Source organism: Macaca nemestrina, chromosome 13, assembly GCF_043159975.1.
Source record: "Macaca nemestrina isolate mMacNem1 chromosome 13, mMacNem.hap1, whole genome shotgun sequence".
Classification (NCBI taxonomy): domain Eukaryota; kingdom Metazoa; phylum Chordata; class Mammalia; order Primates; family Cercopithecidae; genus Macaca; species Macaca nemestrina.
Genome location: NC_092137.1, coordinates 9,998,224 through 10,015,135, shown reverse-complemented (window position 1 = coordinate 10,015,135; position 16,912 = coordinate 9,998,224). Strand labels below are relative to the sequence as shown.

Genomic DNA, 16,912 nt, shown 5'->3' with positions numbered 1-16,912 from the left:
CTAGATATCCCATGGTTTACTCTCTCACTTTCTTCATCACTTCAGCTCCCTCATCAGCAAGAGCCTCCATGACCACCTTTTATTAAATAGCACCCTTCCCCACTGTCCCCCTCTCTTATGTTTGCTTGTTAATTTGCTGCTTCTGCATATTTTCAGTAATTTACCTCACGAAAGATAATACAGCTCAAAAGTAGGGACCAGGATTCAGAAGCAGGCCTCTTACTGTTCTCAAAACAGTTATATCCAAAGCACTAAGGAAATATTTAATGGATATACCTGAGAAAACTATGCTTCTAATTAAAAGTAATTGTTCCCATTTCCTTTCAAAATTGAAGTAGAAATTATCTTACCAATTCACGTATCAGCTTAATATTTTACTTATTGCTTACTTATTCACTAAGATTTTAGCGAGATGCTAATATTGCTTTACACAAGAAATTACTCAACTCTAGCAAAACCTTTTTTTAAAAAAATCTTAAGTTAACCCCAAAATATTTATATGTCAGTGACCCTGTCCTTCTGGACTGTAACAGAAGCCTCTTAACTGAAAATCCTCTGACAAGCATCATAATCTCAGATACTCAAACTGGTCAGGAACCCATCTTCATCTCTACATCTCAACAGACATGTTTTTTAATCCAACTTTCAGACTTGTGACTTACTGTAGGTTTCCTTCCAGTGGTATAAACTGGGTTCTTACAATATGCCTGCTTGCTCTTCTGAAGGTAGCGCTTCCAAAAATTATGTAAAACGTCATTCTAAGGAGGAAGGGAAATGAGTGGGGGGTGATTCTGGTTATGACGACAAATGTAAAGGCACATCTATACCACAGCTCTCTTGTATTTTACATATTACATATAAATTTCCAGTATATGTTTTACGTGGTATTCACAATTTGAGAACAAAATCTTTGGTGTCTGTATGTAGCATCTATCAGAACATGAGTTCCACAAAATGCACATTGGGGATTAATATGTTGAACCAGTGGTTCTCAAGCTTAAGTGTGCATCAGAATCACCTGGAGGGCTGGTTAAGTCTTCCATCTACACGTATTCTTACCTGCTTTTCCTTAAAAAGAATTATAATATCATCATAGTATCAGGTACATGAGAAATGTTGAAAAAATCCTTCTTAATTTTAGATTTTAGAGAAAGACATTAAAATAACCTAGTTGAATCCTTTTCTTTTGCATATTAGTAAATTAAGGATCAGAGTAGGAAAGCAACTGATACATGACTACACTTTTAGTTAGGGGCAAAGTTGTTACCAGGTTTACTAACCAGTCCCAGGTGAAAGTAAAACTAAACAAAAAACTTTTCCGGCCGGGCAGTGGCTCACTACTGTAATCCCCAGACTTTGGGAGGCTGAGGCAGGAGAAACTGCTTGAGCCCAGGAGTTCAAAACCAGCCTGGGCAACATGGTGAGACCTCATCACTACAAAAAATCAAAAAGTTAGCCAGGTATGGTGGCACACACCTGTAGTCCCAGCTACTTGGGAGGCTGAGGTGGGAGGATCGCTCGAGTCTGGGAGGTTGGGGCTGCAGTGACCCATGATCAGGTAACTGCACTCCAGTCTGGGCAACAGAGCAAGACCCTGTCTCACAAAGAAAAAAAAAACAAACAAAAAGACTCTTCCATTTATTCATCATCTACTAGGTACCAGGCATCCCTTAGCTCCAACACAATACTGTAAGACAGCTATTAGCTTCATTTTACCATTGAAGAAAATGAGTAACTTGTCCAAGATTACCCAGCCGGTTAAGTAGAAAAACTATCAATAGGATGTGGAGTCAGTTTTGATTCTGGAGCCTGCGTACATGGCATAATGCCACTCAACTGATGAGGTCTAAACAGTTATGCTCATTGGCTAATTTCAGAAAAATTGTTTTCAGAATTAACCCCTAATGAGGTTGAGCATAAAGTTACATAGGAATAAACCCTGCTATAGCTATACAGTGTAATTATATAAAATTGTTTCTAAACATGTATACACAGAATGACTACGTGAGCAGAAACCAGATCACAAACACCCACTATCAGCTATCATACCTAATGCAAACACTATTATGGGTAAGCCTCTGTTGCTTCATGCTTCTGAATTTTTAATACTTAACGCCTTTCAGGGTAGGCCCAGCATCCATTTAGGCCATGCATTGGAAGTGTAGTTGTTCTGTTTGGGCTTGCCCCAGCCACCAGTTTGAACAGCAAAGGCTCCTCTACAAATCTTTCCTTGGTGACTGCAGCCCACGTTGATCTTTATCTGTTCTCTTTTTGCCTTTAATATCACTTATGAGGGTCAGGTGCAGTGGCTCACGCCTGTAATCCTAGCACTTTGACAGGCCGAGGTGGGTGGATTGCCTGAGCTCAGGAGTTTGAGCCCAGCCTGCGCAACATGGTGAAACCCCATCCCTACTAAAACATAAAAAATTAGCCAGGTGTAGCAGCGTGCGCCCGTAGTCCCAACTACTCGGGAGGCTGAGACAGGAGAATTGCTTGAACACGGGAGGTGGAGGTTGCAGCGAGCCAAGATTGTGCCACTGCACTCCAGCCTAGGCAACGAGAGCAAGACTACCTCTCTTAAAAAAAAAAAAAAATTCCCTTATGAGTATATCACCATATAAATTCATGTCTATTCATTTCACATACGCCCAAATGCCTCTCCCCAACTAGGCTGGACCTCTCAACACTTGGTTTCCAATGAAGCATATGAAGCAAGGGAACAACTTGTTGCTAAATAACTCGCTTTTTTTTTTTTTTTGAGATGGAGTCTCGCTCTGTTGCCCAGGCTGGAGTGCAGTGGCCGGATCTCAGCTCACTGCAAGCTCTGCCTCCCGGGTTTACGCCATTCTCCTGCCTCAGCCTCACGAGTAGCTGGGACTACAGGCGCCCGCCACCTCGCCCGGCTAGTTTTTTGTATTTTTTTAGAGACGGGGTTTCACCGTGTTCGCCAGGATGGTCTCGATCTCCTGACCTTGTGATCCGCCCGTCTCGGCCTCCCAAAGTGCTGGGATTACAGGCTTGAGCCACCGCGCCCAGCCATAACTGGCTTTTTAAAGGATTCTTTAAATGGCTTTTACTAGATGAACAAATGTGAAATTCAAATAATTGCAGAAATACTATGTTGCTCCAGGAAGGCAGGAAAGTCAAAGTGTGGTCCCCGGACCAGAAGCATCGGTGTCCCATAAGAACTTGTTAGAAATGCACATTCTTGGGCCCTACTCAGACATACTAACTCAGAAATTCAGGGGTTAAGGTCCAGTGATTGGTGTTTTATCAAGCCCTCCAGGTGATTCTGATGCACACTCAGGTGAACGACTGGTTGAGCATATCACTGTCCAAAATGCATTCTGTGGAACTCAAGTCCTGAAAGACGTTATGTACATACACCAAATGACTCTGTTCTCAAATTGTGAATACCACACAGGACATTCCCTGGAAATTAAACAAGCACATTAACACATAAATGGTACTAATAAACTCCCAAAGTTATTTGAGTTTTACTTTGTTTAACCTGTTGTTTCCAAAGTATCTGAAGACTAAAACCTTTAAATTTTTCTTTTGGATGTATTGCTTATTTACATCCTGTAGAATACACTTCCAGAACTGCTAACCTACTAAAAGGTTAAAGCAAAAACATCAGAAAAATTATTCTTCCAGTAGCCCTAGTGTTATTACTGATTTCTCCTTAGTTCCACTCTTAAGTCTTACTGTTCTTTAAACAACAATATGTAAAGCTAACATCTAGTCACAAATGTACTCACCTTTAACTCTGGGCCTATTCCAAGGTTCTTTAAGGCTTCTGCTTGTTGACAAAGAATGTTCTGGAAACCTTCACACACATACCAATCCCAGCCTTTTTCTAAATGACAAATAGCATGTTTTAGCATTTACATTTCTAATTTACAAACTTTAATGCTACTACAGTTACAATTTGTGTTTTACATATTGCGACTTGAAGTTTTCTTTTTTTTTTTTTTTTTAAATTAACCCAGAACTTAGCAGCTTAGCAACTTGAATGTTTTTGTACCACTGAAGAGGGTTTCCATTCTTATATTCTTGTTTCCAACCTGGCAAATGTGTATACAAATGCTGAAACCAAATATTTTGTATAATTTCAGATTACAAATGTTTTCCATTATCTGTATTTTTCTGAAAATACTAACCTAAGAGGCAGAAAAATGAATAGTCACCACGTTAAAAAAAAAAGTGAAACAAGTTTTTAAAATGTCTGTTTTCCCGAACGATGCCCGGCAGAATCCTAAATGACCAACGATGCCCAGCGGAATCCTAAATGAAAGTACTAAGTTACCACTTCCACCGCTTTTCTGTTCCAACTCACAAGGGAACGGTGAACTTCTAGTGAATGAATAGACGAATGTCAAGATCTCGTGATACAGGAGTACAGAAAAGGGCAGTAAGAACATTCAAAGAAAATAAAATGCTCAATGGCATTCTGCTTTTCCTGAAATGGTTCTAGGTTATAGGGAGAAAATGAAAGCAAGGTACTAATACTGATTTCAACCTAGGTGCCAAGTGTGTGCTGGGTATTTTAAGTGGGTTATTTTCTTGAATACTCAAAACTACCCTAAGAGACTGTGAAGAAATCTGCCACCACAATAGACAGAGCTACGTGTTTAATGACAACTACGAGCTGAAGGAAAAGTCTATGAAGACCCTTACGTTTTGCCCCTCACCGCTGGACAAATACTGTAACTCTTCCAAAAGCTTGTTATCCGTACTTTTTACACAGAGCTTGAGGTCAGTTACTGACTTCAAGATCTCTTCTCCGCAGAATGCCAGACGACTTCAACTCTTCTCCTTTACCTAAATGTCACAAAGTCTCCCCACCTCTGCTGACTAACCCAATTCCTTCCCAGAAAGGGTCTCAAGTTGTAAGAGTAAAACAGAAAACCCAGTAATTCTGAATGGTCCATAAGCTGAGGAAGTTTAAACTCTTCAAGCTACATGCATATATACTCCCTCTTCTTCTTGCATACTGTTCTTAGAAACTGATAAAGTTGTATTTTAAATTTTGAGTCTGTGTTCCTATTTTCCATAACAGATGGCATTTTATTCTCATTTTACAAATGAAGAAACTAAGGGTGACGAGGTTGACTATAAGACACCTAACACCTAATATAAAGCACCTGAAGTTCCTTAAGAAATGCATGTTTAAACTACACATTTTAACTATTTAAGTAGGTCAAGGCAAAATTAATCGGGTTTCACTCCAATAAAATTTAACAAAAGTTAATCAGGTTTTAGCCTAATAAAAAGTCACTACTAAAGGCTAAACAGAAACATGAGATAGCATTTAGGCATTCACTGTTATTCATCTAAGAATGTTAACGTATTTCATATATTTCATAAACACACACACACAAATAAATATACACATTTTTTTAAATGTGTGTGTATCCTTAAAGCTATCTCATATAGAAGAGTCCCCATTATCATTACCCAGGTTTCAAACTTGGGGATTTGGTCCTCGGTACTTAGTCAAAAATAAAAACCATCACAGTTAGACTTTACCTACAATCCTTCTCAATAATGGTTAATTATATGTACTCACTGGATTAATGAAAGACTTTACCTTTCAAAGCACACTCATGCTGAGGCCATTTTAAGGGAAAATAATTTTCCCAACTTTTAAAAGGATGTGTTCAAAATTCAATACGAGAAATGGATTTCTAGAAGTTGAATATTGTATTTAACTCACCTAACAATTCCACGGTTGAATTATTTCAGAAAATAAGCATTTTTTCTATAAAAGTACAGGAAATCATATTCACCACAATGAATAACAAACATAGGCCAGAAGAACGTATGCCAGTAGATAAAATCTGGCATTTTCTCTAGAATCTACTTAAAATTCCATTCCATGTCCTCACCATGAAGGTGAAGATGTGAATAAAGAATGTTAAGCACATGTGAAGAAAGAACTTACCAGAGTTGTTTTTTTTTTTAAGCCCCCGGTTGAGGGCTTTTATTTGGGTATTAGGAATAAGATCAGTGTTTATAACTTCCTGAGATCTCTGCAGGAACAGAAAAAGACCATTAAAAAGATAGTTTTACATCCCCCCAAGCATATTTCCAGGTATTTTCTGGAACGTATAATGAACCAAATTGTGAGTACCAGGACGAAGGATGGTAAAATCTTGGGAAAATTATAAACATTTAACATTCTAGTTAATGTTGATGTTGTTTTTTCATTCAAAATTTCTCAGTAACTAAAACAGTGCCTGGAATACAGCAACCATAAAGTGTTTGTAAAATGAATAAACTTTTATTTTAAATCACTTTTTAACTTTTACAAACCAAGCCAAACCAAAAGTTAAATTTACTCACTTTTTTCTCCACGCAAAATACACTTTGGTATTAAAACAGTTTATGTATTTATTGTAAGTGGTAATGCCTAAACTACAGACAGATTACTTCTGGCCTACTTTTCCATGTCTTTGAATAATACTCTAAAACTGCTTTCATTTCTGAAATTATAAAAGTACATATTACCTTTTATTTTTAATCAAACTTACAGAATTTTAGAATGACTAAAATGGTTGGTATAATTCATACCAGAGTCTTCAATCCTAACTGCTCTCAAGGGCAAGTATCAAAGATTCTGGCTCTCCCACAACTAAAAATAAAGTGTTGAGTCTTTTTTTTAAAATGAGGCCACACTTTATTCCATAAAGTAGAATAAATGTTCCCATTATAGAGGTTTTTTTTTTGTTTTTTTTTTTTTGAGAGGGAATTTCGCTCTTGTCGCCCAGGCTGGAGTGCAATGACACTATCTCAGCTCACTGCAACCTCTGCCTCCCAGGTTCAAGCAATTCTCCTGCCTCAGCCTCCCGAGTAGCTGGGATCACAGGCATGAGCCACCATGCCTGGCTAATTTTGTATTTTTAGTAGAGACAGGGTTTCTCCATGTTGGTCAGGCTGGTCTCAAACTCCCGACCTCAGGTGATCCACCCACATCAGTCTCCCAAAGTGCTGGGCTTATAGGAGTGAGCCACCGTGCCCAGTCCCCATTATTGAGTCTTAATGCCAGAAGAAAGGTGAGGATTTTTAACCAACAGAGGACAATACTGCTTTTCTAAATGTAGAGATTTGGAATGAAATTTATCTTTAACTCTCCATAAGAATAAAAGATATGTCTCTATCAACAGGAGTTCTGAAATGTAACCTCTCTAATCACAGAAACCATATTCAAAGCAATTTTGGTATACTGGGTTGGCCACACTGAGAACGTAAGACACGTCAAAATAAATACAAAAGCCATTATCTAGCAAAGACAATAAAACTTACGAAGGGTAGCCAGGAAAAAAAGACTTAAAATCTGGCCGGGCGCGGTGGCTCAAGCCTGTAATCCCAGCACTTTGGGAGGCCGAGACGGGCGGATCACAAGGTCAGGAGATCGAGACCATCCTGGCTAACACAATGAAACCCCGTCTCTACTAAAAAAAAAAAACACAAAAAATTAGCCGGGCGAGGTGGCGGCGCCTGTGGTCCCAGCTACTCGGGAGGCTGAGGCAGGAGAATGGCGGGAACCCGGGAGGCGGAGCTTGCAGTGAGCTGAGATCTGGCCACTGCACTCCAGCCTGGGCGACAGAGCGAGACTCCGTCTCAAAAAAAAAAAAAAAAAAGACTTAAAATCTGTACTAGACAAAATGTGAAAGAGCAAAAAACGTGAAAAAGTAAAACATCCAAAACTAGAGCTATAATTAATTAAATTACCGAATGGCTATTACAGAATATTTACAGTCTATAAAAAATGTCTGCAAATGTTTAGATAAAGTAGTTTTCCAAATTGTTATGGCAACAGATTGAACAGTACTCACACATCCCTTTCTCCATTTCATACACAGGAAAAAAGAGACAAATGTAGAGATTACTGGTGATTTTAGCTTTCATCTTCATAATTTCCAAATTTTCTATAGTAAACATGCATTGCTCTTATAATCATAAAAATCTATTAAACTCACACAAGTCTAGCCTATATCTTTTTAAATATCCGTGAAACTCTTGCAAAAATATCTATTGTCTAAATTGAACAGATTTATGACCTTATATATTTTTTTTCCTGGATAAAATATATCAGGATAACATTTTGGTTCCTTTATCAATTCGGAAGTCCTTTCCCAGATTGCAGAGCGTGTCTGGAACTTGAGAGTTACATGCTGAGGAAGAGGGGGCAGTAAAAGGGGCAGAAAAATAAGGCAAGTTGCACCATGACTTCCATTCTTCTAGCTGTAACTGTCTCACTCGTCATTCTCCGCCCACTGTATTTCAGCATCACCATCACCACACTGCTCAGCTCCAGGGAGCCCCAACCACATCATATTCTCACAGTCCATGTGAAGAACATGCCTGGATCACCATAAAGCCGAGAATAACTACTGAAGTTGTGCAACGCATAACTTTTTTTTCCTTTAAGCCTGTTGTCTGAAAGGAAGGCACTGAGCTAGGTTTTTGGTTTTTATAAAGATGTTGTCCATCTTCATGAACTCTACATTCTTGACAAATTACTTCACAGGAGTTGACAGTCTTTCAAATGTGGAGCTAGGTAGTGGTATTAGGATCTTTCAAACTAAAAAATGACTGCAGCAGATTTGATCAAACAGAATCAAACGGAAACTATCAAAACCAGAAATAGAAAAGCAATTAGTTAATGTAGTTCAACTCCTACAAAAATAGTATGTGGACTTCATCTACTAACGGCAAATACTCCATTAGACACAATCTTTCTTCACCGTGTTTACACCTGCACTATAGTACAAAAGCAACAGTGAGTAAAACTGCTAGCTCCTTACTACACACTGAGGGTGAGGACCAAAGTGCATATCTGTCAGGTGCACAATCTGACATACACAGACACACACACAAAATATATCTCCACGAAACCATCACTATAATCAAGATAATAAATAACTCCATCACCCCAACAATTTCATCAAGTGAGCACATATCTTTTTAATATTCTGTGTGACTAAATAGGAAGCAGAGATAAGCATTCCAGCTGCAGACTCAAGAACACTGTCTCAAGGAAAAGCACTTGTGTGACAGACTTGCAAGCTCAATTCACCAGTTTTTTCAAGGGAAAATTTTTTTCCTTTTACTCGTTTCATATATTTTGTCCAGGTTTTTCGTTGTTTAGCGGACAAAGTTAAGTCTGGTCTCTGCTACTCCATCTCAGCCAGAAGCAGAAGTCTACAGTTACTTTTATTGTCCCAAATTTGCCTTTCTTAAGCCCGTACGGTGAAGGTAACATTTGTCCCTTCCTGGCTCTGTAGATTTGAGGAAATCCTTTTCCACAGAGGAGAGTCCTGGCCACATTTAGCCCGTCTACTAGCAGACTCTCTACACCCTTGATTATTTTGGTGATGCTGGCCTGCAGGTGTGTTCACCACAATAGGACCTAGCCCTCACAACGTGAAGGTAGCCTCGTTTACCAAGGTTACACAGGACAGTATGACAAGATAGGTAAAATGAACGCTGAAGTCAGAAGACTCATATTCAAGTCCTGGAACTTGGGTAACTTTGGCAAACTCACTCAAATTGTGAGCCCTATCAATAGGCTCTCACATTGGTGATGAGGAGGAAATGAGATAATGAATCCAAAAACACTTTGTAATCTGTAAGGTACTATACAAAGATAAAAGGATAATGAAGTGTAGTTCCAATATTCCCAACAGTCCTTAAGCTTTTTTTTTTTTTTAGATGGAGTCTTGCTCTGTTGCCCAGGCTGAAGTACAGTGGCGTGATCTCATCTCACTGCAACCTCTGCCCCCAGGTTCAAGCAATTCTCCTGCCTCAGCCTCCTGAGTAGCTGGGACTACAGGCGCATGCTACCACGCCCGACTAATTTTTGTATTTTTAGTGGAGACGGGGTTTTCCCATGTTGGCCAGGCTGGTCTCGAACTCCTGACCTCAGGTGATCCACCTGCCTCAGCCTCCCAAAGTGCTGGGATTATAGGCATAAGCCACCGCGCCCAGCCCAGTCCTCAAGTTTTCTAACATTCCATCTTCCAAACCTCTAAGCAACCATGACACATTTTAAAAATGTAAATAAGTACTAATAAAAAGAAATGCATCATCTTCTAAGTACAATTTTAATTATTTCCCTCAACCATATACTCTGAATAAGAAATCATTTATAAATGTGGCCCAACATAATTTCAAAAACTCATCCTCAATCTAATTCACAAATCCCTTAACCTATGTGTAAGTACCCAAGACCACTCACATCCTTGGAATGTTGGCATTGCATGAGTGACAAAAATTAACCAAATTCTTTGGGACTTAGACTACATAGCAGGCTGAAATAGTAATTTTTAAAACATAAGCAAACTCATAAATGGTATTTGTTACTTACCTCTGTAACATTGTGGCAAGAAGTGCAATAATATTTGCCTTCATCAGTAAGGCCCCATGAGACAGCAGCACACTGACTGCAGCGTTCTTTAAACTCTTCCTATGGGAGAAGAGGACAGAAAAGGTGTTCCCATCAAACCACATTCAATACATCGTACCTAAACCCTGCAGTTCTACTTAGTGTGTTCCTTGCAACTTTATAAACAAAAAATCATACACAATAGAAAATATATCAGAGAGATTATCTGCAAACAAGGAGAGGAGCGGTATGAAATCGAATTAAACTGCTGGAGAAAATTTATTGAAATATGCAATGTGAGAGGAAAAATAAAGAAAAGGAGGTAGTAGGGGTAAACTGGAACCAAAGATGAGTAAACAAAGCTCCTTGAAAATTCTGTGAGAAAGAAGATGACAAATAAGTATAGAGAAGACTTTAAAAATGCAAATACCATTTGGAACTCCTCCAGGACACTAAAAGCGCATACCACAGAGGAACTAGATTTGTACTGGTTTCCAGTTTCGATTTATCCACTCGGGAGCATAAAGAGTATCAACTCTGGGTGTACTAGGCTTTTTACTAAGTGCTGGGGATTCAATGGTGGGCAGAACAGACCAGACATGGTCCCTAGTCTGGGGATACACTAGCTAATGGTGAGTTACAATGATTAATTTCATCAGCCTAGCATCTACAGAAGTTAGCCAACCATCATTCAATAAACATTTTTTAAGCCCGTATTATAAGGCCGTACTGCTTCCGTATATACAGGCCTAATTCTCTGATTCCCAACTCTTTGGAGTTTGACTTGTTGTTAGCGTTGATCTAATTATCAAGTACCATTTAATACCATCAAAGTGTGTGCCATTTGCCATTTGGCCGGGTGCGGGGGCTCACCCCTGTAATCCCAGCACTTTGCAAAGGCTGAGGCAGGAAGATCGCCTGAGCCCAGGAGTTCAATACCAGTCTGGACAACATAGCGAGACCCCTGCCCCTACCAAAAAAAAAAAAAAAATTAGCCGGGAGTGGTGGCGCACGTCTGCAGTACTAGCTAATTGGAAGGCTGAGGCGGGAGGATCTCTCGAGTCCAGGAGGTCGAGGCTGCAGTGAACCGTGATCGTGATGTGCCACTGCACTCCAGCCTGGGGGACAAAGTGAGACCTTGTCTCAAAAAGAAAAAAACAAAAATGTGCCATTTTACGTAGCACCTAAAATAAAAAAAAATGCATGCCAAATTAATTTTGGCAACTTGGTAAAGTGTTCAATGACCCCGTACTAACACTACGATAAATGACAGCTGGAAAATTTGGGGAGTTCCCAAACCCGAATTCAGAATCCCTGCAGGAGACAGCGGCGAGGATTCCCGGAGAGACCGACAGGGGTTACCCGGGGGCATCTCAGGTTCCAAACCCTGCTCCCCCTTCACCCACCCCAGCATTAAAGGGAACTTGTGGGTGGTCCAGTCTAGAGGATGAGCCCTGTGGGTGGCCACCTCACAAAACCCACAACTTCATCCTTAAACACAAACATCCATAACGACAAACCCCACACCCTCCCTCGCCCACAACCTAGCCGAGCCAGAAACTCCAGCCTCTTTACCAACGCCGCCCGCGCATGCGGCCGGCCAGCGCCCAGTCGTCACCCCGCCCCGCAGCCCTCCGCCCCGCCTTCCTCCAACCGGTGGCCGCCCCAACCCGAGGCGTTCTCCGCCGCTCCTCCTCAGCTTCTCTCCCCTCCGGCCCCGGCAGTAGGGGCCCGCCAGGCGCACCGCCTCCTTACCGCCTCCTCGAGGTCCATCGGGGCGCCGCGGAAGCTTCACAGCCGGGACCCGTTACCCGGGTAGCGAGCGCAGCTTCCGGGAGAGGCGGGAGAAGCCCTACGGCCGGAAACGCGAGATCCGAGCCGAGGATTCCGTGCGCCTGCGCGGCAGGGAACCAGCGCGCCCCTGGGCGAGGCTCCGCGAAGCCCGCAGCCCCCTCGCGGACTATCTTTGTTTCCTACTCTTGAGAACCAAAACCAACCAATAAGAAAGTGGGCGACGCCTACTGCTGAGTGATTCGATCAAGCTCCGTTGCGAAGGTCATTCATTCCAAGACCGGCTTGCTAGTCTGGCTGCTAGGGGCCGCGCAAGGCCGAGCTCGCGAGCGTGGTTTCTGTCCTCCGTGGGCTCCGCCCTCCGTGGGTTCTGCCCTCCGGGTCTCATCCCTCGCTGGCTTTTTTAAGGGGAAGCCTCGGGACTTGGAGGAAAGCTCACGGGCCGTGAGTTAGACCTAGGTTTCCAATCACGGCTCTCCTGCTCACTTGTGCCTCAGTTTCCTCCTCTGTAAGAATTAGATGTTATCTGTGAGCCCCTTATAATTGAGTCTCCGCCAGGCGTGGTGGTTCACCCCTGTAATCCTGGGGAGGCTGAGCTGGGAGGATTGCTTGAGGCCAGGAGTTGGAGACCTGCGGGGCAACAAAGGGAGACCCCTTCTCTAAATAAGTAAATAACTGAATAAATAAATGCATGAGTGAATATAATTGAGTCTCGGTAACTGCTCAATAAATTTAGCTCTTATTGTTTCTTCATTTAACACATTCATTCCTTGTTTTATTTATTAAACAGGAACTGGTTTCGGTCCGGGGGATTCAGCAGTAAACAAAAGTCCTTGCCTTCGTGGAGATTCCATTCTGATGGGGAGAGACAAAAATAAATGAGGAAAATATGTGGTATGTTAAATGGTGGTGAGTGCCAAGGAGAAAAAGAGGAGAGTGGTTTCAGTCTGAAATGGGATGTTCAAGAAAGATCTTTTGATATAATCATATATCTCAAGAAGTTAGAAAAAAGGTTAAACTGAAAAATAATGGGATGAAGGAAATGTTTAAAAAAGAGAAAGCAAGCTTCGATAGAGAGGCTCCACAGAGGCTGTGGTGGCTGGTGCCTGTAATCCCATCACTTTGGGAGGTGAAGGCCAGAGGATTGCTGGAGGGCAGGAGTTGGAGACCAGCCTGCCCAACATATTGAGTCCTCATCTCTATAGGCTGGAGTTCAATGGCACCAACTCAGCTCACTGCAACCTCCACCTCCCAGGTTCAAGCAATTCTCTTTTCTGCCTCAGCATCCCAAGTACCTGGGATTACAGGCACGTGCCACCACGCCCAGCTAATTTTTGTATTTTTAGTAGAGACGGGGTTTCACCATGTTGTCCAGGCTGATATCGAACTCCTCACCTCAAGTGATCTGCCCGCCTCGGCCTTCCAAAGTGCTAGGATTACAGGCGTGAGCCACCGCGCCCAGCTTAAAAGATATTTTTTAAGAAAAGAGTCTCGACAAACTAACATTAACTCTTTGAAAAGACTAATACATTCGATAAACTCTGGAAAGATTGATCGAAAAGAAAAGAAGAGCCCAGCTTGGTGGTGCACACCTGCAGTCCTAGCTACTTGGGAGGATGAGACAGGAGGTTTGCTTGAGCCCAGGAGCTCAAGGCTGCCGTGAGCTATAATCAGGCCACTGTGCTTCAGTCTGAGCAATGGAGCAAAGAAAATCAAAGTAACTGATAACGGTGGCATCACTAACCAATATGTAGGGGCATCACTACAAATACCACAGACATTAAAAAGATCATAAGGGGATATTCTGAACAACTCTAGGCCAATAAATGTGAAAATTCAACCAATTTTTTTTTTTTTTTTTTTTTTAAAGACAGAGTCTCGCTCATTTGCCCAGGCTGGAGTGCAGTGGTGCAGTCTCAGCTCACTGCAACCTCTGCTTCCCGGATTCAAGCAATTCTCCTGCCTCAGCCTCCTGAATAGCTGGGACTACAGGCACCTGCCACCATGCCTGGCTAATTTTTGTATTTTTAGTAGAGATGGAGTTTCACCATACTGGCCAGGCTGATCTCGAACTCCTGACCTTGTGATCTGCCCACCTCGGCCTCCCAAAGTACTGGCAGGCATGAGCCACCACGCCTGGCCAAATTCTACCAAATTTTTAAGAAAGAAATAGGCCAGTCATGGTGGCTCGTGCCTGTAATCTAGAACTTTAGGAGGCTGGGGCAGGAGAACATTTGAGGCCAGGAGTTCGAGACCAACCTGACCAACATGACAAAACCTCATCTGTATTAAAAGTACAAAAATTATCCGGGCGTGGTGTTGCATGCCTGTAATCCCAGCTACTTGGGAGGCTGAGGCGCAAGAATTGCTTGAACCTGGGAGGCGGAGGTTGCAGTGGGCCAAGATTGTGCCATTGCACTCCAGCCTGGTTGACAGAGTGAGACTCTGTCTCAATAATAATAATAATAATTGTAAAAAGAAAGAAAGAACACCCATCTTATACAGATGCTTCCAAATAATGAAAAAAGAGGAGCATTTACCAACACATTTTAGGAGACAAGCATGACGTTGACACCAAAACTTGACAAGGATATTTCAAGAAAAGTCAAAATTAAAGATCAATTCCTCTTATAAACATACATGCAAAAGTTCCAAACAAAACATCAGTAAATTGAATGTACATCCTGTTGTATTCAGCAATATATAAATAGGATAATAAATCATAGCCAAGTTAGGTTTATTCTAGGAATGCAAGGTTAGTTTAACATCAAGCCTGTAATCTCAGCATTTTGGGAGGCCATGGTGGACAGAACACTTAAGCCCAGGAGTTTGAGATCAGCCTGGGCAATATAATGAGACCTCATTTCTGCAAAAAATTAAAAAAATTAGCTGGGTGTGGTGGCACAGTCCCATACTCTCAGGTACTAGGGAGACTGAGGTGGGAGGATCGGTTAAGGCTGCAGTGAGCTGTGGTCATGCCACTGCATTCTAGCCTAGGTGACAAAGCAAGACCTTTTCTCAAAATTAAAAAATGTTAAAAGAAAAAGTAGAGAAAAAAGAATAAAGATTTAAAAAATAAATAAAAGAGAAAAAATAAATCATACAGTAATCGAGGCTGGAGTGCAGTGGCAAGATCTTGGCTCACTGCAACCTCCGCTCCTGGATTCATGCCATTCTCCTGCCTCAGCTTCCCAAGTAGCTGGGACTACAGGCGCCCGCCACCATGCCTGGCTAACTTTTTTTGTATTTTTAGTAGAGATGGGGTTTCACCGTGTTAGCCAGGATGGTCTCAATCTCCTGACCTCATGATCTGCCCGCCTCGGCCTCCCAAAGTGCTGAGATTACAGGTGTGAGCCACCGCGCCTGGCCATATACGCTCTTAGTTATTTTTAAAAGCACAAGTAAATTATTATTGACTATAGTCACCCTGTTGTGCTAGCAAATACTAGGTCTTATTCATTCTTTCTATTACTTTTGTATTCATTAACCATCCCCACCTCCCTCTTCACCATTCCCTGCCCCTGACCAACTACCTGGCCCAGCCTCTTGATAACCAATCTTCTACTCTCTACCTCCATAAAGTGAATTGTTTTGATTTTTAGATCCCACAAATAAGTGAGAACATGTGACGTTTGTCTTTCTGTGCCTGGCTTACTTCACTTAACATAATGACTTCCAGTTCCGTTCATGTTATTACAAATGACAGGATTTCACTCTTTTGCATGGCTGAATAGTACTCCATTGTGAATATGTACCACACTTTCTTTATCCATTCATCTTGTGACAGACACTTAGGTGGCTTCTAAACCTTGGCTATTGTAAACAGTGCTGCAATAAACATGGGAGTGCAGGTATCTCTTCAATATATTGATTTCCTTTCCTTTGAGTATATATCCAGCAGTGGGATTGCTGGATCATATGGTAACTCTATTTTTAGTTTTTTGAGGAACCTCCAAACTGTTCTCCCTAATGCTTGTACTAATTTGCATCCCCACCAACAGTGTTTGAGGGTTCTGATTTCTCTACATCCTCACCAGTGTTTGTTATTGCCTGTCTTTTGGATATAAACTATTTTAACTGGGATGAGATTGTAGGGTTTTGTTGTTGTTGTTGTTGTTTGTTTGTTTTGAAACAGAGTCTTGCTCTTGCCCAGGCTGGAGCGCAGTGACACAATCTCAGCTCACTACAACCTCCGCCCCCCAGGTTCAAGCGATTCTCATGCCTCAGCCTCCCGAGTAGCTGGGACTATAGGCACGTGCCACCACACCCAGCTAATTTTTGTATTTTTTTAGTACAGACGGGGTTTCACCATGTTGGCCAAGATGGTCTCTATCTCTTGACCTCGTGATTCACCTGCCTCGGCCTACCAAAGTGCTGAGATTACAGGCGTGAGCCACCATGCCCAGCCGAGATTGTAGTTTTGATTTTCATTTCTCTGATGATCGATGATGTTGAGCACCTTTTCATATACCTGTTTGCCATTTGTATGTCTTCTTTTGAGAAATGTCTATTAAAATATTTTGCTGATTTCTTTATTGGATTATTAGAATTTTTTTCCTGTAGACTTGTTTGAGCTCCTTATATATTCTGGCTAATAATCACTTGTCAGATGGATAGCTAGCAAATATTTTCTCCCATTCTGCGGGTTGTCTCTTCACTTTGTTGATTGTTTCCTCTGCTGTGCAGAAGCTTTTTAATTTGATGTGATCTAATTTGTCCATTTTTGCT

General features: G+C 41.6%; 1 protein-coding gene and 1 long non-coding RNA gene across 5 annotated transcripts in view; one reads left to right on the top strand and one right to left on the bottom strand.

Annotated features, from left to right (window-relative positions):
- LOC105486505 (TATA-box binding protein associated factor, RNA polymerase I subunit B) overlaps nucleotides 1-12,282 on the bottom strand; it is a 90,137-nt gene extending 77,855 nt beyond the window's left edge. Inside the window, exons 1-5 of one of the 2 annotated variants that reach the window (XM_011749403.3) lie at nucleotides 12,149-12,282; nucleotides 10,376-10,474; nucleotides 5,948-6,035; nucleotides 3,762-3,859; nucleotides 663-758 (exon numbers count right to left, since the gene is read on the bottom strand). In XM_011749403.3, the coding sequence (XP_011747705.2) occupies nucleotides 663-758; nucleotides 3,762-3,859; nucleotides 5,948-6,035; nucleotides 10,376-10,474; nucleotides 12,149-12,166 (399 nt within the window). In that variant the 5' untranslated portion in view covers nucleotides 12,167-12,282. The other variant, XM_011749404.3, reaches the window with a different exon arrangement.
- The window catches only part of LOC105486504 (uncharacterized), a 38,751-nt gene continuing 34,031 nt past the window's right edge, over nucleotides 12,193-16,912 (top strand). The window contains exons 1-2 of one of the 3 annotated variants that reach the window (XR_011611442.1): nucleotides 12,193-12,448; nucleotides 12,975-13,078. This is a non-coding gene — a long non-coding RNA (uncharacterized lncRNA). Of the gene's footprint in view, nucleotides 12,852-12,974; nucleotides 13,079-16,912 lie in introns of all 3 variants that reach the window. The other 2 variants (XR_011611443.1, XR_011611441.1) reach the window with 2 other exon arrangements.